Raw genomic sequence first — 22570 nt, forward strand, 5'->3', positions numbered from 1 at the left:
GCCTGGCAGTTTCTAACAAAATGAAACACACACTTAACTTGTGACCCAGCAATTGCACACTTGTGCATGAAATGAAAACTTACACAAAAATCTGCATACAAATGTTCGCAGCTTTATTTGGAAGAGCTCCCAACTGGAAAAACCCAAATGTCTTTCATTGGCTGGTTAAACAAGCTATGGAACAACTATACCATGGAATACTAGTCAGCAATAAAAAAGAACGTGTTATTGATACATGCACAACTTGGACGAATCTCAAGGGAATTATGTTGCATGAAAAAAAGCCAATCCCAAAAGGCTATGTACTACAGGATTCCATTTATATTATATTCTTGAAATGACAAAATTATACAGAGGGAGAACAGGTTAGTAGTTGCCAAAGGTTAGGGAGGGGAGAGGGAAAGATATGGCTAAGGATATAAGAGGGCAGCACAAGATAACCCTTTGATGGAACTGAACTGGTGGTGGTGGTCACAGGAATCTACATGTCATAAAATTACATGGAACTAAATACACACACACACATACACAAATAAGTACATGTAAAATGGGTGCAATCTGGATAAGGTCAGTGGAGTGCATTAATGTCAATTTCCTGGCGGTGACATTGTACTGCAGTTACGCAAGATGCTATCACTGAGTAACGTCCGGATGAAGGGTATACAAGAGCTCTATTATTTCTGACGATTGCATATGAATCCACGTTATTTCTAAATAAAAGTTAAAAAAAAGAAAACAGAGGACTATGTTAAAATATTTGCAACTCATATCATAAAGGGCTGATGCCGCTCACATTTAAAGAGTTTCTCGACAAAGAATTAATAACAAAACTAAACATGTATACAGCACATAATATGTAGCAAGTACTGTTCTAAGTTTTTTCAATGCATTCATTCATTAAATTCTCACATCATTCCCATATCATCTCCATTTTATACGTGAGGTGACTAAGGCACAGAGAGGTTAAGCACCTTGCCCAAGGCCACAGAGCTAGTAAGTGGTAGCGCCAGGATTCAAAACCCAGCAGTCTGGCTCCAGAATGCAAACTCTTAAACTCTGTGGGTCTCTAGAAAAGACTAGAAATATTGTCAGAGCATAGAAACGGTAAAAGAAAAACAACTGGGTCTTACAGGAGAGGAGAGAAATCCAGAGAAGGGTGGTGCAGACCTCCCTGCACCCTGGGAACCAATCTTCTTAAGGGCCCCATCTGCCCCAGCTTGGGCAAGCCCAGCCCACGTCACACCTCATTACACAAGGCACAGACTCCTCCTTCAACACAAAAAGACCAATCCCCGCCTTCCAAAACCTGCCCCTCTGCAGCCACCTGCTCCAGGAGGAACTGAGGGAAAGGGAGACTGGCAGGCCAGGACTCAGCTTTAGCAGGGAGACAGACACAGCATCCCAGGTGAGCTGGGAGACAGGTGTGGGGCAGGTAGGCTCAGCTTTTGAAACAAAGAGGACAGAAAAGGGAAGAAAAGAGCCCCTCCCTTGGAGGTCTTACCAGCCAGTCTACCCTGTCCCCGCAGACTGACCCAGTGAGCAGATAGGCAGCTCCAGTAAGGAGTAGACAGCGCTGGCAAATTGGGCAGCAATGACCCAGGGGACAAAGGACTCAGCATGAGGCCACCACCAGAAACACCTGCTCCCAGGCCTGCAGCCCTCCTGGCCCCTTGGAAGAGCTCCAGCCCTCTGAATCCCAAAGGTGCTCCCCTCTCATCCCCCTCCTCCCTCAAGTCCTGGAGGACCATGTGCCTATTTGGGGGGGAGGGGGTAGACAAAGGAAGCTAGCCCTACAACAGGCCTAGAGACTAATATCTCATTTGACAGGTGACATCTTCCCTTAGGTAGAGGGTAGAGAATGCCATCCCTGCCATCCTACAACCTTTTCCTCTAATTAATTGCAGTCCTGCCACTCCTGAGAGGAAAACAGGAACAAGTTAAAATATTACAGAGACCCACAAGTGCACACAGGCACATCCATGTGTGTACTTCCAGCTGTACACACACCCTGCCTGCGTGTCTGAGGCCAAGACCTTCATGCCTTTGCCCAGCCCACAGTGGGGCTCAGGACTCGCTCTCCTCCCCCAGGGCTCAAATACGAACGTGGATGACGCTGAAGAGGAGGGAAGGACAGGGGTAGAAAGATGATCCAGTGTCCAGGGCTGGGACTTTGTCTCTGGGTTCAAAGGCTTAAACCAAGAATATTTTACCCTGGGTCAACTCTCTCTGTGGCAGCTTTGAACTGTTAGCAAGCAGAGCTGAGGGAGCTAAAGGCACCATGTGTCCCCAACACTGAAAAGCATGCAGTGGATAAAGGGAGCACAGGACCCGACTGGAACCCCCTGGAAGCTGGCTGGGGACAGACCAACCAGCCGTTTCAACCCATCATTTTATCTGAAGAGCTTGAGGTCCAAAGAAGAAGAGGGATTCACCAGAGTCCCACAGCAAAGTGGCAGCAGTACTGAGACCAGGACCAGGATCTCCTGACTCTCTCTCAAGTACTCTTCCTGTTACTCACGGCACATGCCATTCTTTGTCACTTCCAAAACTGGCGTTCCCTCCACCAGAGAGCTGTTTGCAAAGTGCTTCCCACACACTAGGTGAAGGTTTACTTTCTGGTTCATTCAGCACTGTTTTAGGCCACGGAGATAATAATCATAAACAATAGATCATAACCATTAGCATCATAATAGCACATAACATTTACTGAGCCCTTATGGTGTGCCAGTCATCACCTCCCTGACCCTCATGACAGACCTATGACACCAATACTACTACCATGCCCCACTTCACAAACGAGGAAACCGAGGCTCAGGGAGGTTAACCAATTTACCCAAGATTACACGTCAAGGAAGTGTTCGCTTAAACCACTTCCCATGCTCTTAACTACTGCATTCCACTGCTGCCACCCAAATATACTGGTAAACAAATCAATATGATAATTTCAGATACTGTTAAGTACTATGAAAAAATAAAACATGGTGAGAGATAGAGGATGACCTTGACAGTGGCTCTCTCCCAATCTGTAGGTCCGGTGGTCAGGGCAAGAGTCCACAAAGACATAGCGACGTCTGTACAGAATCCAGAGGGGCAAGGAGCCCACCATGACAAGATCTGAGAGAAGGGCATTTTAAACAAAGGGGACAGTTTGGGTTTTGTTCCAAGGGTGATGGAAAGCCATTGGAAGGTTTAAGCAAGGCAGTGACATGTTTTGCTGTGTGATGAATAGATTGTAGAGGGATCCCAGGGAAAAAGAAGAGATCTGACATTTTCAGGAAATCTGATAATGAAGGGGTGGAGGGGAGATGAGGCAGGACTGAGAATAGAGCAGGGGCATCCGGGACCAGCACTCTCCTTTGCTCCCCACACTTCCAGGGGCCCCCGCCCCATTAGGATGGGTGGGATTTGAAAATCAAGACCCCTGGTTCCAGCTGGGCCCACCTATAGCCCTACCACCTCTGCCTCATGGAGTCCAGCAGCCTTGGGGGAGGGGAAGTGCTTGGGGTCTGATGGGGACAGGAGGGCAAGGTGTCCAAGGCGAGCTTTTTTTTTTTTAATTAACATCTTTATTGGAGTATAATTGCTTTACAATGGTGTGTTAGTTTCTGCTGTATAACAAAGTGAATCAGCTATACATATACATATATCCCCATATCTCCTCCCTCTTGCATCACCCTCCCACCCTCCCTATCCCACCCCCTAGGTGGACATAAGGCACCGAGCTGCCAAGGCGAGATTTTTTTTTCTTTTGGCTGTGCCACGTGGCATGCGGGATCTTACTTTCCCAACCAGCAGTTCTGCGCCCCCAGCAATGGAAACTCGGATTCTTAACCACTGGACCACCAGGGAAGTCCCTTTTTTTTCTTTTTTGTCTTTTTCTTTTTTTTTGGCCAAGGTGGGATTTCTGCTTAAAACTCTCATCAGGGGACTTCCCTGGTGGCACAGTGGTTAAGAATCCGTCTGCCACTGCAGAGGACACAGGTTCGAGCCCTGGTCCAGGAATTTCCCACATGCTGTGGAGCAACCCATGTGGCACAACTACTGAGCCCGCATGCCACAACTACTGAAACCCTTGCGCCTAGAGCCCATGCTCCATAACAAGAAAAGCCACCACAATGAGAAGCCCGCACACTGCGACTAAGAGTGGTCTCCCCTCTCCGCAACTAGAGAAAGCCCACGTGCAGCAACGAAGACCCAGCGCCGCCAAAAAAAAAAAAAGACTCATCAGGAGGAAGATTTCCCCAGGGGTCACACTGTCCCCCCCACTGCTCTCTACCAGGAAAGGGCTGGGTGGGTAAGAATCCCACCCCCCACACAAATCTCCACCCCAGGAGATCCTATATGCTATAATAATCCTATAATTCTATATTCCTATATAATCCTATAATTCTATATTCCTATATAATCCTATATTCCCCCCAGTTGGGAATATCGTCCTCACGTCCCAACACGGGCCTTCTCCAGGGCTCTGGACTAGATTACTTGGGATGGGGAGGAAGGAGGCTGCCTGGGTGCACTGGGACATCTAGGAAAAGCAAGTTCTATGGACTTTCTCCCTCCGTCCCATCCCTTTCTCTCCCATGAGTTTATGAGTTTCCTGCCCCCGCTTGGCCAAGCCCAGACAGGACTCCATCATGTCTGGGGAGGGAGAGACGGTGGGAGGTGCCAGCAGCTCCCGTGGCTGCTGGCTGAACTCACCTTCCTTTCCTCCCCTTGCCTCCTAACGACGCTGAAGAAGCCAGAGAAAAATGGGAGGTGTATTCCTTCCCACAAGCCCACAGCCTCAAGCCCATTGGCTCCTGGGCCTGTAGCTACTTGCAAGGCTATTTACTAGTGACCCTCAGGGCGCCCAGCCTTCCTACCCTCCTCTCACTGAAATTTCCTATTAGGTCCCCAGTAGGAAGAGGAGCATATCTCTAAGGATTTGGAGGGGCTGGTTCTGGACCTTAGACAGTGAGGCACTACTCCAAAACCCTGGGACCCATTAGTCCTCCAGGCTTCCTGGGACAGACCCACCATGGCCTGTTCGGCCCCAGAACAGTTCCTGGCACACAATGGAGATGTGGTGAATAATTGGTGATTGAAAGCCCCAGAATTGAGCCACTGTGTATTAGAATGTTTTGAGGGCCTGACTGGCTTCAGGCTAAGCTCAGAACTGATTCCTGGAGAAGCCACCACATTCATGTATTGAACACCTGCTGTGTAACATGTATGTAACATGTCCTGTGTGAGCTAAACATTCGTTGGATGAATGAAAGCTGCACGACCTTAAACATGACCTTTCTGTCCCTCGGTTTTCCTCTCCAAAACATGGAAGTGATAATACTTCATCATAAAGCCACTGTGAGAATTACAGTACTTAGAACAAGACATAAAAATAGTCACAGTAGGTGTTTAATAAGTGGTGGGTGGTATGACGAGGGCTGTAAATGTTGGGGTGCGGTGCACAGCTAACAGGCTCAGGGTAGCAGAGCTGTAGGGCATCGGGCACGGCAGCCGGGGGCTGCTCCGGACTTCTGGGAAAGACCACTCAAATTCCCAGCAATGGTGTCCAACTTTGCCAGAGCTGCGGGGGGTGGGGTTGGGGGCCAGGAGGAGAGTTTGCTGACTTTTCTAGTGAACTGGGCGCTTCCAGCAAACCATCCCTGCTGCTCACCGGCTCCCAGCTTTGCTAACGCCTCCTGCTCACACCTAATTTCTCGGTGAGCAAGACCCAGTAGCACAGCCGTCCCTCCCCCGCTCCCAGGGCCTCTGCTGCCCCCTAGGCTCGGGCGCGGCTGCCAGCCCTTGCACCTTCCCCCACCTCCAAGCCCTGTGAATTCTGACATCCCCGAATTTTATCGTCTCGTGAAATATCCCTGCTTTTCCTTGGGGAGCCACCTCTGCGCCCTCGCGTGGCCCGGCAAGACGGCAGGCTAAGGCGGAGAGGGGACTTGAGGCTCCACGGTCTCCCCTCGTGTTGCCCCCGCCCCCCAACCTCGCACCAGATCGCCACGGTCTCCAGCCTCTGCTCCCGCGGCGCCAGGCAGACACCCTCCCGCGCTCTCCGACCGCCGACACTGCTGGCCCCCGGCCCGGGGCCTTTGCGCCCGGCGGCCCAGCCTCACCGCCGGGAACCCTGGGAGCTGTAGTTTTCGGCCGCCCTCGGCAGGGGCGGGGCCCACAGAGCCTGAGGCGTGTGCGCGTCCGCCAAGTGAGGGACCCTGACCCTCGCCATGGCCGGGCCCAAGAGCGGCAGAGAGGCAGGGCAGTGGACCAGCTGAGGAGGCGGAATTTCCAGCGAGGTCTCGTTCTCCGTAGGGCCCTGGACAAGTCCCGTAACATCAGCAATAGTCTGTCTTGTAGGATTTCCAGCGAGAGCCCAGGCTCAGCACCTGGTACCCAGCATGTCCTCAATGAACCGGTGCCTCTGAGACTATCGTTACTGGCCCGGCACAGTTGCCAAAGGCAATTCAGCCCCTAAAAGTGTGTGTGGGGCTGCCCGCCACCCCGACCCCCGTTACTCCCACACATATTTGGGCCAGCGCCCCAGGTGCCCCTCCCTATCCCACCCAAGTTCCCCTCAGTGCCTCGGGCCATCCACAAACACACTCTACCTCTACTCAGAAATTTCCGATATTTATTTCCCAACATTTTGATAATTTTTTACAAATTGAATAAAAGGAATGAAGGAGAGTACGTGGGCCCCCAGGCCAGGCCTTGGGGTCCCGATGAGAGGTGACGGTTTGAAAACTTCTCCTCACCCACAACTCCTGGCCTGCTGCCCTAACCTCTCCTATCAACCTTACCTAAGAGTGAGGTGGGGGCTTTCTGAGGATGTGGGGTTCCCCCCTAGAGGGGACTCTGGGAATCCTGTCTCAAGCCCTGAACTGGGTCAGGTTGGGGACAGATGTGGGCCCGGATGTGGCGCCGTCGCTGCCTCTCCTGCCTGCGGGCCAGCCGCTGCAGTCGTTTCCGAACGGCCCACAGCACCAGGTACACTTCCTGCAGCATCTCAGTCCCTCTCGACTCCAAAGGGGACCCGGTCTTCATTTGGGAGGTGACTGAGGTAGAACTCACAGATGACTGTGAAAGAGAGAAGATGAGCACAGATGAACAGCTTGGTCTAGGGGGAAACCACTGGTGGAACCACCTGCAGATAAACGGCAAAGGCTTGTCTAATTCCACCTGCCCTGTCAAGCCTCAGCTTGGGCAACGCCTCCTCCAGGAAGCCTTCTCGGCCTGTCTCTACTCTGGTGTTCACCCTGTCACACCACATTTTATGCACTATTTGTTCTGCGGACTCATCTGTTTTCAATACCACCATGCAAGCTCCTGGAAGACAGGGACCATGTCCGACCCACCTTTGAGTCCCCACTAGGGTTCCATGGAGAGTGCATTAAAATGAAGGCCAGAATGACACCCCCAACTCTGTCTCCAACCCAAAGCTCTCGCCTGACCTCCAGGCCTGTATATCCCACTGCCTCCTAGGCGCCTCCCTGCAGATGTCCATCTGACACTTCAACTCATCCTGTCCCAACGCCCTAAAGTCGTTACTTTCTCCCCTAAGTCGGCTCTCCTTCCAGTGAATGGCTCCAGCCTGTTTTCATGTCTGTCTCTCCCTCGCTCCTCACCGTCATGCAATCAACCACGTGGGACAACAATTCTACCTCTTAAATATCACTCCAATCCATTAACTTGTTCTACCTGATGCCTCTCTCCCGGCCCAGAATATTTTATTTTATTTTATTTTATTTTTGACCACACTGCGCGGCTTGTGGGATCTCAGTTCCCCGACCAGGGAGTGAACCTGGGCCTCGGCAGTGAGAGCGCCAAGTCCTAACCACTGAACTGCCAAGGAATTCCCCAGGTGAACTTTCAAAAATTATTATTAATGCAGTAATACCTAATTCAAAACCAAAATAAATTGACTTGGTAGTAACCTAGACACTTCCCTTTTTAAATTAAAATTTTGACTGAGATAATTGTAGGTTCACATGCACTTGTGAGAAATAATACTTATACTCTTTACCTATTTTCCCCCTATAGTAAAATCTTTCAAAACTCTAGTAGTATTATAGAATACTGACATCAATACAATCCACTGATCTGAATTTATTCATATTTCTCCAGTTTTACTTGTATTCGTGTGTGTGTGTGTGTGTGTGTGTGTTGAATTCTTCCCAATTTTACATGACACGTGCAGGTTCATGAATTCAACTACAATGGAGATTTCCATTGTCGCAAGGATCCCTCATGTTGCCCTTTTATAACCAACCCATCTCCCCCGTCTCTCCCTCCATGCGCAGCCCCTGGCAACCACTAAACCACTAACTGGATCCCCACTTCTCTAATTTGGTTATTTCTGCAATGGTATATAGTATAAATGGAATCATACGATATATAATCTTTTGGGATTGGTTGTTTTCACGCAGCATGATTCCCTTGAGATCCATCCAAGTTGTTGCATATATCAATAGTTTGTTCCTTTTTATGGCTGAGCAGTATCATTCCATGATATATCACAGTTTAACCACTCACCCATTGAAGGACATTTGGGTTGGTTTGGGCTCTTATGAATAAAGCTGCTATGAATGTTCACGTACAGACTTTTGTGTGAACATAAAATTTCATTTATCTGGGATAAATGTCCAGGAGTACAATCACTAGGCCATATGATAACTGCATGTTTAGTTTTAGAAGAACTGACCACACTGTTTTTCCAGAGTGGCCACACCATTTTACATTCCCACCAGCGTGAATGAGTCATGGGGGATAGGAGGGGGGTGCTGCTGGGGACAAGGGGGACAACGTGCTGACCTTCCAGCTGCACATCTGCCAGCCAGACTGCAGGGCGGAGACCATGAGCGTGGAGACAGATTTGACGGCAGTCCGGAGCAGCTGCAACAGCGATCTCGGCCCATGGCCCACCTCCACCGCAGCCCCATCCGTGGTGGTCTTGGCCAACACGCAGGGGTCAGCCGCCTTGGAGGACACATCCATCTTGGAGACCTTAGCCTCCTTGGGGGACTCAACCAACTTGAAAGTCTCAGACACCTTGGAAGTCTTCTCCTTCAACTCATTCTCCTTCAACTCCTTCTCCTTCTCCTTCAACTCCTTCAACTCCAACTCCTTCTCCTTCAACTCATTTTTCTTGGAGTCAGTGAATTCTGCGATGGTTGACTTAGCTTTGTGTTTCCAGAAGAAGACCTAAGAACCGAGACAGGGAGAGGACAGACAGAAGTGAGGGGCAGAGCAAGAGACAACAGTCAGAACGGAAGGCCCAGAGGAGAAGGGGCCTCCTCCCCAGCTGTCCTGTCCCTCACCACCTCCCTCTCCATCTTGTTTGGCCACAGGTGGCCAGGAGAGGAGGGAGGCCAGGTGAGGAAGTGCAGGTTTCTGTGACCTAGAGGTCATTGACCAGCACTTCCCACCCCAGCAGGGCAAGAGGAAGGGGCAATCTCTGAAACTCACCGAGTGACTAATCTTGCGCCAAATCCATCGGAAGAACCTCAGGACCACGGCCATTTCTTCCGATACACAAGCCCCAAGCAGGGGGCAGAACCGGCATTCAGTTCAGTGGGGAGGACAGGCTGCAGGCCAGTGGTCGCCACCTAAGGGGTCTCTGGGGAGCCTCTAGCACAGCAGTGAAGAAAGAAATAGAGAATCCAGGAGGAAAACTCCCCCCGGTGACTCATCCTAGGCCCTTCCTCCCCTCCCTGGGACAGGGAGAGGAGTCAAAGTTGATGAGAACCCAGAGGGAGGGAGAGTTCTAGCCCATTGTGAGAGCCTGCCTGGCCCTGACCCCAACCCCCGAGACCCTTCCAGGATGCCCGGAGCCAATCCCTGCACCCTTGGCCCTCCTTCCCCGGAATCCAAGGAAGGAAAACTAACATTTACTGAGCACCTGGTACTCCTTGGGCATTTCCCATGTCTGATGTCACGTAACCCTCCCAGTTGCCCTTCAGGGAGGTATTATTGTCAGCACCATTTTACCCAGGAGGAAGCTGCGATTCAGAAAAACCAAAGAAGCTGCCCAAGTCATAAACCTAGGGAGCCACAGGGCGGGGAGTACAAACCAGGTCTGCCTCCAGGATCCCACTCTCAGCAGGTCCCCCCTAGTGGGGCCAGGGTTCTCCTCAAGTGGAGGCTGCCGCTTTCCCCGCTTCCCCACTAGATGGGGTCCGTCTCCCTACCTGCCTCTTCCGCCTGGGCCGGAGCCGAGGCTGTCGGGGAGGGGCCTGCTCACCCACAGGGCCCCATCTTCAGCCAGCTGGGGGTGGAGGCCACGGAGGCCAGCCAGGCCTGGCGAGGGCACCGTGTGCCCGGGGAGCCTGGCCCACACCCAGGGTTGAGACAAGGGGCCCATTCAGGGCCCCCCGCCCCACCCCCAAGCAGCCACCCAGATCCAGCCCGCAGAGGGGACACGCTGGGAAGCCGGGGGTGGATCCTGCACAATCACCAAAGGCTCCATTGTTCTCCTGTCCCCCACCAGCACGTGGGCCGACGCCCCCCCCCCCCAACCTCGCCTCGCCTGCCCCTTCCCAGGACCCAGGCCGCTGGCTCCCTTTTCCTTCCGCATCTCCACTCTGAGCCACATTAAACCTCCGCAGTCTGGACAAGATCTCCAGGGGAGCCCACAGCCTCAAGTTGCTCTCCCACAGGTGGAAACTGTTGGTGCAGGTCCCGCATCTGGACACAAGCAACGAGATGCCAACCTCCAGATTCAAGTTTCTTCGGATTTTTTAATTATAATTATTATTTTAATAACAACCTGAATCCCAGAACTTCCAAATACTTTCCGTACTCCCTCCCCTGGGCAGAGGAGAGGGGGCCACTCCAGGGAACAAGGTGGGGATGTCTGCCAGGCAGCCTCCAACACCCCCAAGCCATCTATTGCCGGGGCGGTCCCAGAACACTGACCCCTAGGGAGGGAGGAGGGGGGCTCCACCTAACACCCTGTCCTGATGCCCTCCCTCCTCCATCAAGGTCTAGGGATGCCCCAGCCCAGTCCCTGGGCACTATGGGGAGATCAAGGAAGGGCGGGGGACAGGCCACTTCTGAGCCTTCAACTCCCATCCCCGGGGATCAGGGGGCATTAAAGCTGCATAGGAAGAGGGGGCAGGCAGCTGGCTCAAGGCCTAGCAGCTGTGGCGGCCCCCAAAGGCACATTGTGAAGGAAGGGAGGCTCAGACTGAGGGCCCATTGGGCGCTGGGGGCCCCAGCCGCGGGACCCCCGAGGAAGGCAGCTGGGCCAGCTGCTCGGGGCTGGCCAAGGCACGCAGCAGTCCATTCTCCTGCTCCAGCGCGGCATTCCGCTCGGCCAGGTCCCGAATCTGCTCCTTCAGCACCTCCACCTCCTCCCGGACCGCAAACATGAGGTGGGACTTCACCAAGTCCTGGGGGTCCAGGGACAGGCAAAGCGTCAGGGGTCCCAGGCCACCCCAACCTCATCCCCTGCCCAGTGCCTTGAGGAGCCAGGTGTGGGAGAGCGTCCTGCTCCCAGATGATGGGGGACCACCGGGGAAGAAGTCAAACAGGGAAGGCGCAGGGGGTGGGGTATCGGGATGGGCACGGATGCCGGACAGAGGCAAGGTCAGGGCTCAAAGATGGAGACGGGGGCCAGGAGCAGGCTAGGAAGCAAGGTATGTCAAGGGTTCAGGAGGGGGCGAAGGACCCCAGGGAACCCAGCTGGGAGCAGGCCGAGGAGCAGAAGCCAGTATTCCCTAATAATGAGGACAGCAGGGATGGAGTACTGGGCCGGCCAACAGAAGCAGGGGCCTGGGCATCAGCACACGAGCCGGGACCTGCTGGGACCAAGATGGCTTCTCTTACCATGGCTTGTTCGATCTTGTTGTCAATGCCAACCAGGCTTCCGGAGCCACTGGAGAGACACAGGGAGATGAGAGGTAAGGAGGAGGAACAGGTGCCAAGCCAGGTGTCTGGACACCCCAGCCTGCTGCCTTCCAGGTGCTTCTCAGAGCAGCCTCTGGCCTCCTCCACAAGCCCCATTTGCTGCAGCCTCCCACCCACACCCCTGCCTGTACCTGTGACAGCAGAGAATCAGGGAGAGGAGAGTTTTGTCCATCCCCCGACGGGGTGAGGGCCGCTGCCCGGGCCCCCCCAGGCCCCGGTGCGGTGGGGGTCCAGATGCCCCTCGGATGGGGGATGCTCCCCGAGGGGAACAAGGAGAGGAGACACAGCCCCTCTTCCGGGGAGGCCCCGGAGCCATCCCCACCACTCGGGTCTCATACGAGGATACCAGGGACTTGACTGAGACCCCTGGCTGGGCCATCCCCAAGGGGAAAGGATCCTTGGGCCTCCCCAGAGGGAGAGCGCTGTATCATAAGGACTGCCTGGGGGGCTCAAAGCCCCCCCGGGCAGAGCAGAGTCTGGCTGGTGCCAGGCAGGCAGAAAGGAGACAGCGCCTAGGGGGTGCTGGCCTGAAAGCTATATACCACTCCCCAGGGCAAAGCCTGGTTGCTATTGGCTCCTCAGGGACACGGGGACCCCCTCCCGCCAGCTCCATGGTGGGCGGGAATTCCCAGACACGGTCAGTGCCAGTGTCCCCTTCTCACCCTGGCACCAATCCCAGAGCGGAGGGGAGGGGGGCCGGCTGAGAACAGTCAGCTGGGGGGCCGAGTCGGGGGAGGGGCTGCGGGGCCAGAGGCCTGGGGCAGGGAAGGGTGTGAAGGGTGAGGGACAGCCTGGCCCCAGGAGGCCTCTTCCCACCTCTGACCCCATCCTGCCCCCTCTGGGCGAACACTGGCCTCCCTCAAGGCCTCAGCTGCTCTCAGCCAGGAGGTGAGAAAGGGAGTGAAGGCGATACGGTGGGGGGTGTTTCTGATATGCTTGTGGTCTTCCTTGGATTATGAACAGCTCCCTGAAACAAAGCCCACAGCAGGGATGACCCCTGGGGCCTAGCCAGAGAGTTCCCCTCCTCCCACAGTGAGGGTGAGGAGGAATGGGCAAGTTACCACGGCAACAGAAACAGAGCCTGAAACACGAGTACAGCCTATGGACCTGGGACCCGAGTCTGGTGTTTGGGATCCTGGAGGCAGTGAGGGCATAAGGAGAGGTGAGAAGGTGAGGCTGGAGGTGGGATACTGGGAGTAAGTGCAGGCGCTCTGAAGAGTCCCGGGAACAGAAGACAGGGAGGGGAGAGCAGGTCTGGCTGCAGTTTATTAAGTGGCCACCAGAGGTCGACTCAGGCCTGGCTCAAGAGTCCCCAAGCCCAGGCTTTGGGTCCCAGAACCTGCACCGTCCTTTGCACCCTGTCCTTTCCTCCAAAGCTCCCTCTCCCCACCACTCAGGCCCCAGGTTCCTGCCTCACCCTGCGGCTCACCACCCACACCTGTCCAGCTTCGCCTCAGCTGCCTCGGCCCCGGGGCCAGCCCTCCACCTATGCCTCCCAGTACCGCAGGATCACCAGTCCTGACCTCCAGCCCCCAGTTTTGCCCCTCTCAGGGGAGGTGGCCCCAACATGCCGCCTCCCTCACCCTTGCGCTCCCTTGTCCAGCCCTCTCTCCTGGTTGTCAGTTCCAACTTGCTTTCCTGTGGGGGGAATTAGCGCTCAATCCAAGGTGACCCTTGGATGAGGCCCTGCAGCCAGGAAGGGAGCACGAGGGCACTGGGAATTTTCCATTTCCCATCCAAGCTCTGGGTGCAGAAGGCGCTGACAGGTGGAGTAACGAAGAGGGTGACCAGGCCTGAGAGAGCAGGACAGGATGAGGTGGGGGACGGAGACCTGGGACTCCTGGGGTTGGGGGGAGGAAACAAGTTTGAGAGCAGAGCGAGGCCAGCCAGCTGCAGCGTCAAAGCAGTTTTCAAGCTATTTCAAACCGAGACACCTGGGTGGAGACTGGGCCACCACAGAACCCTCCCCCCAGCCACCGGTACACAGACACACAGAGACCAAAGAGGGGCAGATTCACAGGAATAGGAACACTGGCCTTGCTTGGCGAACACTCAGTAAAGATGCCAAGTAAGTTGTTCCTTCTTGCCAGAAATAAAGGAATAATACAACAGTAAACATTTGTCGGCTGACAGATGATTATCTCCTGTTTGACTAGCACTGGAGAGTTTCTGACTGCACTTTCCACTGGCACATTCTAACATTAACGCTTCAAGGGACCAGGACTCTGGCAACCCAAGTCCTCCCTTTGAGAACCCCTGAGAGAAGGTCTGCCTGGCGCTGTGCTGGGATCTCTGAGCAGGGTCAGGAGTGGGAAGTTTGGGGTTGACTGGACGGATCAGCCTTCACCACAAGCCCCCAAAGCAACTTTGTATGAGTCAGAATAAAATTTTCAAGACTTATTGCCATCTTCTCGAAAACTGTCATGACTTCAAGTGTCAACAGTGACTTCAAATGTGAGTGGCGCCCCCTGGAGTTGTGCAGAGCACGACATGCACACCTGGGGACTCTGGCCCTGCAGGACTCTTAGGTCCTGGGGCAAGGACAGCTGTAGAGGCTCGTCTTCCTTTTTGAAGGTCAAATGAAACAGCTTCAAAATGAGGATCAGATGAAGAAACAGGACATCTGGGAGAGGTGGGGAGGTTCTGATGCCAGGGACAAGGGCCAGCCCTGCTCCCTCACCGTGTTTTGATGAGCCCCCAGGAGCCTGGCTGCCCCGTCTACACTCCCTCCTGGATCTGGGAGGGGGGGTTGGCGGGGGATGGCTCTTTGCCCAGATTGGGAGAGCTGTCCCTGCCTCTGTCCTGGAGAGAAAGGGCATCGCAGAGATGTTTGCTTCCTCCTCTTCTCTTGGGACACAGGCATTCCAGGAGGAGAGGGCAGAGAAAGTGGCTTTGGGGTCCGACCCAGGCTCCAACAGCAGTCCTGCCACTTACTAGCTGGTGACAGTGGGCAAGTTTCTAAAAACCCTCCTCCTCTCTGTTTCTTCATGTGGATAGTGGGGATCCTGGGGTTGCTCTTAAGAATTATGTGACATAAGAGGTAGCATCTGACCCCAAGGAAGCACTGGATAAACATACCTTTTCTTTCCTGAGTTCCTGGAATTCATTCCCCGTAATGCCTGGATCCCCCATGCTGGCCATCTACCCACCTATGCAACCATCCCCTCATGCATCCATCCATCCACTTATTCAAGTACCTCCCAACTGCCAGGCCCTGTTGGGGGCATGAATTCACCATGTACCCTCTGTTCTCCCATCCCCAGATTTAGGATTGGTCAGGCATCCCCAACTCCCCATCTGGGATCCAGGCACTTAATACCCCAGTCCACTTTCCCTCTCAAAAGGGAGGTCCCATGCCACTCAGACCCTGTTCTGCCAGCTCCCGGCACACCAGAGAGGTGAGGTGGGGGCTACACGCCCCATTCCAGGGGGCCAAGGAGGTGGCCCAGCCCAAACACGCTGACCCAGCAGGGTGGAGCACGAGGGGTTGGGCCTCAGCCCCAGAGGCTTGGAGCTCAGCAGAGTAAAGTGGAGGCTGGGAGGCAGACCGGTCAGACTGGGGTGTTTGAGGGGGTGGGACAGAGGGAGGAGGGGAGGGAGGGGACAAGCCAAAAGAATAGAGTTCAGGAGGCTTCTAGAGGCAGAACTCTCTAAGAGAAAGCTGGAAGCTGGCCTCTCAAATCAACAGGGGTGGGGGAGGGACAGGGAGCCCTCCGTGCCAGGGAACCTCCCAAGTGGGAGGGGAGCGGGTGGGAAGCGCTGAGAATAGCAGCGATGGGGGCAGGTGACTCTCCCGGGCCTGGCCGACCTCACACCTCACACATTCCTTAGAGCAGGGAGCTCAGATGCGGCTCCCTGCCCAGCCCTGCTCTGTCCCTCATTCTCCAAGTACCTTCACCAGGCCCCTTGCCCTCCATCCCACCGGCCCCTATCCCCCCTTCTCTTTTCTCTCTGCACCCCCCCAAGGCCTCAGTCCCTGACTGGAGAAGGGGGGGGTGGGGGGCGGGGTCGCCACGTGACTGGAAGGCAGGAAGGAGAAACTCCGCTGAAATAAGTCCCCCACTTCCCACTAAGCCCCGCCCCTTAGTGCCTTCCAAACAGGAAGTCCCTCCCCCAGGCTTCGAACCGGAAGTCCCACTCCTCCCTCCAAAATGAAAGTGGCAACTCCCTGGCCCCTCTCCTGGGTTCGTATCAGTCCACAGCCAGAAAGGAGCAGCTAGGCCATCTGACTCGCGATTTTGTTCCTCCCCTTTCAGCTTGCTGACTTTGCTACGTTGAAACCTGGCCCTCAAAACAGGAAGTTCTGCCCACCGTGCCATGAACAGGACATTCTCCCCTGAAGGGCGAACCCCAGGAGATCCTGCTCTCCTGTGCCTTCCCTGTGGCCGACAGCCAGCCTCTCCACGGCTTTGGCTTGGCCTTGGCCTCCGGGGAGTGCTTAGCCCCCATGGTGATCCTAGCACAGAGAACCGAACCTTAGGGACATGCTTTCTTGGTCCCAGAGGTCCCAGGGTCCTAAAGTAGGCTGCGTGGACCCTGCAGGAGTCCCATTCCCCTCGGTAGGGAGAGGGAGATCTGGGAGGAGACCGACTCCCTATTCTGGTCTCCTGAACACTTGCCAGTAAATTCTTCGGGTTGGCCAGATGATCGCTAAATCTGCAAGAGCTCTGGAATTTGACAACAATGACTCCCTTCAAACTCTAAAAAAGTCTACCATTTGACAGTCCTAAGCCAGGGAGTCCCACCCAGCTCTCTCCACAGGGAGGGAGTAGGTCTCAAATCAGCTTTGCCCAATGTGTTATGCCCAGGCCAGGATTCTCAGTTTAAGGGGTCCTCCCCAAGTTCAAGTAGAGGGAAGGACACCTACCAGGCAGTTTCACTCAGCTTTCCCAGGTGCTGGGTGGGGAACCGGAGCCCACCTACCTATCGTCATCACTGTCCAGGTGGCCACTGATGGCCAGCATGGAGCGGGCGAAGCTGAGGCTCTGGGCAGCCGCTGTTCCAAAGGGGTCTGGAGACTTGTGAACCAGACTGGCATCGGGGAAGAAGTAGAGGGCTGGGGAGCTGGGGCGAGAGTCGAGTGGGGGCACCTGGAGACAGACAGGTGGGAACTGTCACATTGAGTGAGAGAAAGGATCCAGCCACCTTACAACTTGCCTAGTAGTGTTCCTCCCTCCCCAGCTCTCCCCACACACCCCCATCTTCTGAAGACAAGGGACCCAGGCGTCCTGCCCCCGCAGCCCCTCTTACCCCCGGATCTGGGGGGAGGTACTAGAGACAAGGGAAACAGCACCCATCCTGAGGACTGGGTGAGTGGCTTCGAAAAAGTGGCTCATGGGGTATCGGAGAGGGGCTCTGGTCTGCACTCCAGTACCCTTCCACCACCTGAACTAGGACCCCTAATCAGAGGCCAGTCAGAGACTGTGCCTTCTGTTACCTGACTTCTTAAGGCGACTCAAATGTCACTTCCTCAGAGAGGCATTTCTCCATCCTGTGACTCGTGAATTCAACTGAACTGTTCTTTTTTTTTTATAGCCCCTAATATTATCTGAAATTATTTTTGCCTCCCTGCTGCTGGAAGGTAAGCTCCAGAGGGCAGAGCTTGTAGTTTGTTCAACAGCCATTTGTAGAATGAATCCTCAGAAACTGGTCCTCCCCCTCCTCCCCCCTCCCCACTCCTCTACCCATTCTAGCCTCTCCTCTCAAACTTCTAGGGACTCAGGTGAAGTTCTGCTCCTGAGCTTGGCTCTTGGGGGTTGGGGACCGGAGCGGTTACAGAGATGGAGAGAGGCGGAGCCTGGGTGTGGACCCACACAGCCCAACAGGCGCTGGGGGTGGCTGCAAAAGGGCGGGGGCCACAGGAACAAGACGCCTCTGTGAGGCCCCAGGAGGCCCCAGCTTCTAGGAAAAAGCCAAGAACAGAGAGTCCAGGGTGGTTGGCGGGACAGAACAGAGGAAGGGGGCCCAGGTGGTGCCCCCTGCCCTCCTCCAGGCCCCTGTTAGAGGCAACCCGGGGAGAAGAGGCATGGGGGAGTGTAGGAGGAAGACAAACTTTGGGGCAGGGAAACAGCAGCACAGAGGCAGGGGCATAAGAAGGAATCAGGACGTGGGGGAAGGAAAGGGAACTGGGGGCACAGAGGGGAGAGGGGCAGGGTCTGTGGGCCCAAGGGAAGCTCAGGCAGGGCTTAAGGATAGAGAGAGCTGAGGCTGGGGGCAAAGGGAGCTTGCTTTGGAAGAGTGTGTGCACAGGGACCAGTAAAGAAAACGCATCTTCTCCCCTGGGGTAGGAACTGAATGAAAGAACTCAAGAAAAGTGGGGGGTGGCATGAGAGACGTGAGTTTGAGGCCAGGAGCGGGTGGGGGGAGCCGGTCCTGAAAAGGCCCAGACACACAGTCTCAGGTTATTTTTATACTGTGGTTTGTGCCCAAGGCCAAGAAGGGGAAAAGTTCTCATCCTCACACTACCTGCCTTTCCTCCTGCATCCAACGTGTTATTTTCTCCTTCAGGACAGACACATGCAACACCCCTTGCTGCCCACCCCCCACCCCAAGGACCCAGGCATCCTGCCCCCCAGCCCGGACTTGTTCGTCTTTTGGAGGCAGGAAGCAGAATGAGCAAAGGATTTAACTCTTTCTCGGCTGCTCCCCACCTCTCTCCCACCGCATGGTGGCCACCCCCAGTGATTGATCCTGGAGAGACCCAGACGCAGGCTGACAACTGGGAGTAGAAAAGACGAACCAGCCAACGTCCCGTCCTTGTAATGGGTTCCCTCACCCCCACCCAATTCTTCAATGTCTTGGGGAAGTTTGTTTTGGGACAAAGCTGGAGGTGGGGCTGGGTGGTGAGTGGAAAGAAGACCCCCCCACACACACCCAACTGGAGATGGAACTGCAAAGGAGAAATTTACAGTGGAATGCCTACTTTTTGCCCTTCCCTCCCAACCCCAGCAGGCCCAACTACCCCAGCCCTGCCTGGGGCCTCCACTCTCAGTGCGTGAAGAAGTGAGACCAAGACAGAAGGTGAAGGCCAAAGTGAGGAGGTCACATCTCCATGATGGAGAGACAGGACTGGGCTACCTGGAGCTGGAGACTCGGGCCAAAGGCAACAAATGAAAGACCAAAGAGAAAGAAAGTGCAGAACGTGGGGAAGACGGAGCCTAAGAGAGAAAACAAGGGCCAAGTGAGAGAGCAGGAAGAAAAAAGACGGGGCTGTCTGATGTGACGGACAGGTGACAATGGAGCGGGGAGAGGTCAGTATGGAAGCAGAGGCCAAGGTCGAAATCGACAAGCACCACCCCTCAGGTGTCTCCCCCAACCCTGAACCCAGCTCTTACCTGCCCCATCTCCTCTGGAGCAACCAACTCCATCCTCAGCCGCAGAGCTCCATCCTTCGTACGCGACAGTGGAGGGGTCCCTGCTGTTGAGCCCCCTGCCTCCACTTCTACCCTCAAAGAGGGCAGGGGCGTGGCAGCCCGGGAAGTGCCCGCGCTATCCCCCGTCCCGGCCTCTGGGGGGCGCTGCTGGGGCGCGGAGGCTGACAGGGGGGTTGTCTCCAACTTGGCCTTGCCGGGCACTGCCAGCTGGCCCAGCCCCCCGGTGAAGGAGCGGGCCTGAGGTCCAGGGGAGGTGGGGGGCGGGCGGAGCCAGGAGGTGGGGCCCTGAGACAGGCCTGGCTGTGGGGTAGGGGTGGCCAGGCCTAAGCTGGCCAGCTCCAACCTGGAATCCAAAGACCTGCCCCCATTGCCCCCTGAGGCCCCTCGAATCCCTTCCAGGAGCCGGCCAAAGCTAGGGGGCTCCAGGTCTCTCTCGTAAACATCCACACATGTCCAACGGCCTCGGCGATAAGGCTCTCCCAGGCCTTGGGGCAGCTTCACCACCCGGAAACGGGAGGCGGGGGCCCCAGGCGGTGGGGAGCCATTCCGGGGGGTGCCCTTGCCCCCTGGCTCGGGGTTGGGCTCCTCGTTGGGCACGCGGGGCGGGGGCCCAGTGGGAGCCGGCAGGGCAGGGGGATCTGGACCCCCTGGGCTCCCCGGACCCTCGTAGTCCGTGGTGACGCTGGTGATTTGGAAACTACTCTTCTTCTTGCCCCCACTCATGGTCCCTGGGGCTCAGGACTGGGCCAAGGTGGGCAGGGGGGCGGTGGTGGCTCTTCGAGGGGCTCAGGCACCCCTGGAACAGGGGGGCCACATGGTGGGGACATCAGGGCCCCTGGGGATGTCTGGGTCCGACATGGCAGGAGGGCCTTACGGGAACTGGGGGTGCCTGGTTGGTGAAGGGAGAACAGGGTAGGGGAGGTGGCGGGAGCTGGGGGGGCAGGGGCAGGTTTTTCCTGCTGCTGTCGCTGCCACCGCCGAACTCCAGAGCTGAGTTTGCAAACTGGAGAGAGAGAGAGAGAGAGAGAGACAGAGAGAGAATGTGTGAGAAAGCAGTGGGCAGGCCACCTCCGGGGCTTCCTCTCTGGGGAGCGGAATGGGGGGAGGAAGGGGAAACCGCCAGAGACAAAGAGACAGAAATGACAGAGACCAGAGCAGAGGGGACAGATCCGGGCGGGCGCAGAGAGCAGGAAGAGGCGGCCCAGACCCAAAGTTGGGCATTTCTCGCTGGGATTCAAACTCACGGGACCCAAGTCGTCCCAAGAGCAAGGGCTCCAAGGCCTGGGTGAACAGGAGTGAAGCCGCTCCTCAGCCCGGCCAGGCCGCCGGGAGGCCTGTGCTGGGCCACCGAGGCCCCCTGCACCGCAGCTCCCCCATCCCTGAGGCAGGCCCTGCCCCGCCGCCCCGCCGCCCCGCCCAACCCAGAGCCCTACCTCTCGGCCGCGGCCACCGAGCTGGGCCGGGGGTCCCGGCCGCCTAAGATGTTGGGTTGTCCCTTCCCCGGGGCCTCGTGGCCCCAGCAGCTCGGGGGCGCAGGCGGCAATTAGAGGCTGGCCGGTCCTCTTCGGGGGCCGCACCTCGCCCCGAAAGGCATCTCCGCGGAAAGTTTGCTGTCCAGAAAAGAAGGAACCCCCGCCTCCTTGGCGGAGCCCAGGCGCGGCCTCCGAAGCCCCAAGGGTCTGCGGACCGATGCGGGAGGGGGCGCCTTAGCCCCCGACCCTGCAGGTGGAGCCGCCTCGGTGGTCGTCGCGGCGAGTGGCTCTCCCAAGTCTCCTTCCGCGTGGCACCGCTGGGTCTCCCTCCGCTCCTCTCGGTCTTTCTCTTTCGGGGCTGTTGACAACCCCCACGCCAGGAAGTCCTGCCTCCTCGGGCCTGCTGACTGCTCCTCTCCTCCTCCTCCTCCTCTTTCCCCTCTTCCTCCCCTTCCTCCGCCCTTTCTCGCTCCTGGGGCTCCCAGCCAGCTGGCCCGGGGCCAGGTCTGCCCCGGCCACTGCTGGTGCAGTTGCCGCTGCCGCTGCTGTTCCAGGGGCCCGGAACAGGATGCCTTAACCCCACACCTGCTGGGCCCGAGCCCAGCTCTTCCTCGGAGGGAGGGGCCGCGGAGGGCGGAGAGAAAGGGGAGGAGTTTGCGGGGAGGCCCGGGATTCCCTTACTTGTAGGCACTTGCTGCCATTGGCCTACGGACGCACGGAACAGTGGGGAGGAACTTACCAGGATCCTGCTGGGTGCCTGCTACTCCGTAAGCGCCCAGTAAATTGTTCTGGTGCTGCTGCAGCTGTTATTGTCATATCGTCGCTGGTTTTCACAGCAACCGTACGAGGAAGATACTGTTTTTCTCCCCGGTCCTTATTTTTTCAAGTGGATCCTTATGACAATTTTCAAACATGCCCCAAACTAGAGAGAATGGTAAAATGAACCCCTAGGGACCCAGCAGGGGGTTTCAACAGTTGTCAACTCACAATTGAAACTCAATCTTGTTTCAATATCTTTTGTTGTAGTGTGCTGGAGTATTTGAATCAAACCCCAAACATCGTACTGTTCCTCTTGTTAGATGTGGAAATTGAGACCCAGGACATTCAGAAAGGCTATCAGTGGTAGAGCAGGGACATTTCTCACACTCAGGTGTGTCCTTGTCTGGCTCCCTAGATCGGGATAGAGAAATGACAGAGACACATTCAGGAACGTGCTGACTTGCATTTTCTCTCCAACCGCGGGTCACACACAGGCACCCGTACAGATGTGCCTGCCGAAGGAGGAACCTGGCTGGCCACAAGCCTGGACCCTTCCCCACACACCCACCTCTCACTCTTCCCACCTCTCCATCCCATCCCCTGCTCACTGTGGAGAATCCACACACACTCATAAAGGGCCTACTATGTGCTTGGCATGAAAGAATAAACCTCCAACTTCCATTTTCTCTTTTTTGCGCCCCCCAACAACATTCTGACAAGAATTATTTTAGCAAAAGCAGCGTCTAACGACCGTATCTGCCTTCACTCCCAGGTTCAGAAGGAAATGGATTCTAATTAATTTGGGTCATATGGAACTCTTTTCAAGCATATTAAAATTCTTCATATTTGTCCACTCTACATAATTATCTCATGGATTCTCAAAACAGCCCTGGGCAGAAATGGGGTGGGTTTTGAGCTCCAGTGGCTCTGCTAAGGACACTGAGGCTTGGGTTACTTGCCCAAGGCCTCAGAGCCAGCATTTGATGGCATTGAGACTGGCTCTGGGCTGTCTGACACATCCTTCCTTCCTCAGCTTTAGCTCATGGAAATTTTTAACCACCCTTTAGGATT

The 22570-nt window shown here is 55.6% G+C and overlaps 1 protein-coding gene across 4 annotated transcripts; it reads right to left on the bottom strand.

Moving 5' to 3' along the window:
- Window positions 1-6605: 6605 nt before the first annotated feature.
- Window positions 6606-21384, bottom strand: LOC137206717 (TSC22 domain family protein 4). 4 transcript variants are annotated; one of them, XM_067705750.1, is made up of 6 exons: window positions 20702-21384; window positions 19230-20271; window positions 16819-16985; window positions 11815-11863; window positions 8800-9189; window positions 6606-7065 (listed from the first exon to the last, which is right to left on the bottom strand). In XM_067705750.1, the coding sequence occupies exons 2-6, from the start codon at window positions 19989-19991 to the stop codon at window positions 6832-6834; spliced, it is 1602 nt and encodes a 533-aa protein (XP_067561851.1). In that variant the 5' UTR covers window positions 19992-20271; window positions 20702-21384; the 3' UTR covers window positions 6606-6831. The 4 variants fall into 4 exon arrangements, with proteins under 4 accessions (XP_067561851.1, XP_067561849.1, XP_067561847.1 ...); XM_067705746.1 differs by lacking the exons at window positions 6606-7065; window positions 8800-9189 and adding an exon at window positions 10705-11378 and having other exon boundaries at window positions 20702-21376; XM_067705747.1 differs by lacking the exons at window positions 6606-7065; window positions 8800-9189; window positions 20702-21384 and adding exons at window positions 10705-11378; window positions 20513-20652.
- Between the last annotated feature and the right edge of the window lie 1186 nt (window positions 21385-22570).

This window comes from Pseudorca crassidens, chromosome 15 (assembly GCF_039906515.1).
Source record: "Pseudorca crassidens isolate mPseCra1 chromosome 15, mPseCra1.hap1, whole genome shotgun sequence".
NCBI lineage: Eukaryota > Metazoa > Chordata > Mammalia > Artiodactyla > Delphinidae > Pseudorca > Pseudorca crassidens.

Excerpts from the sequence above, each read along its gene's own strand:
- LOC137206717 (XM_067705750.1), bottom strand. The coding sequence starts at position 19,991 with ATGAGTGGGGGCAAGAAGAAGAGTAGTTTCCAAATCACCAGCGTCACC. Across the intron at positions 16,986-19,229 it reads CTCCAGAGGAGATGGGGCAG|GTGCCCCCACTCGACTCTCG; the intron begins GTAAGAGCTGGG and ends GTCTGTCTCCAG. Across the intron at positions 7,066-8,799 it reads GGCAGATGTGCAGCTGGAAG|TCATCTGTGAGTTCTACCTC; the intron begins GTCAGCACGTTG and ends TCTCTTTCACAG.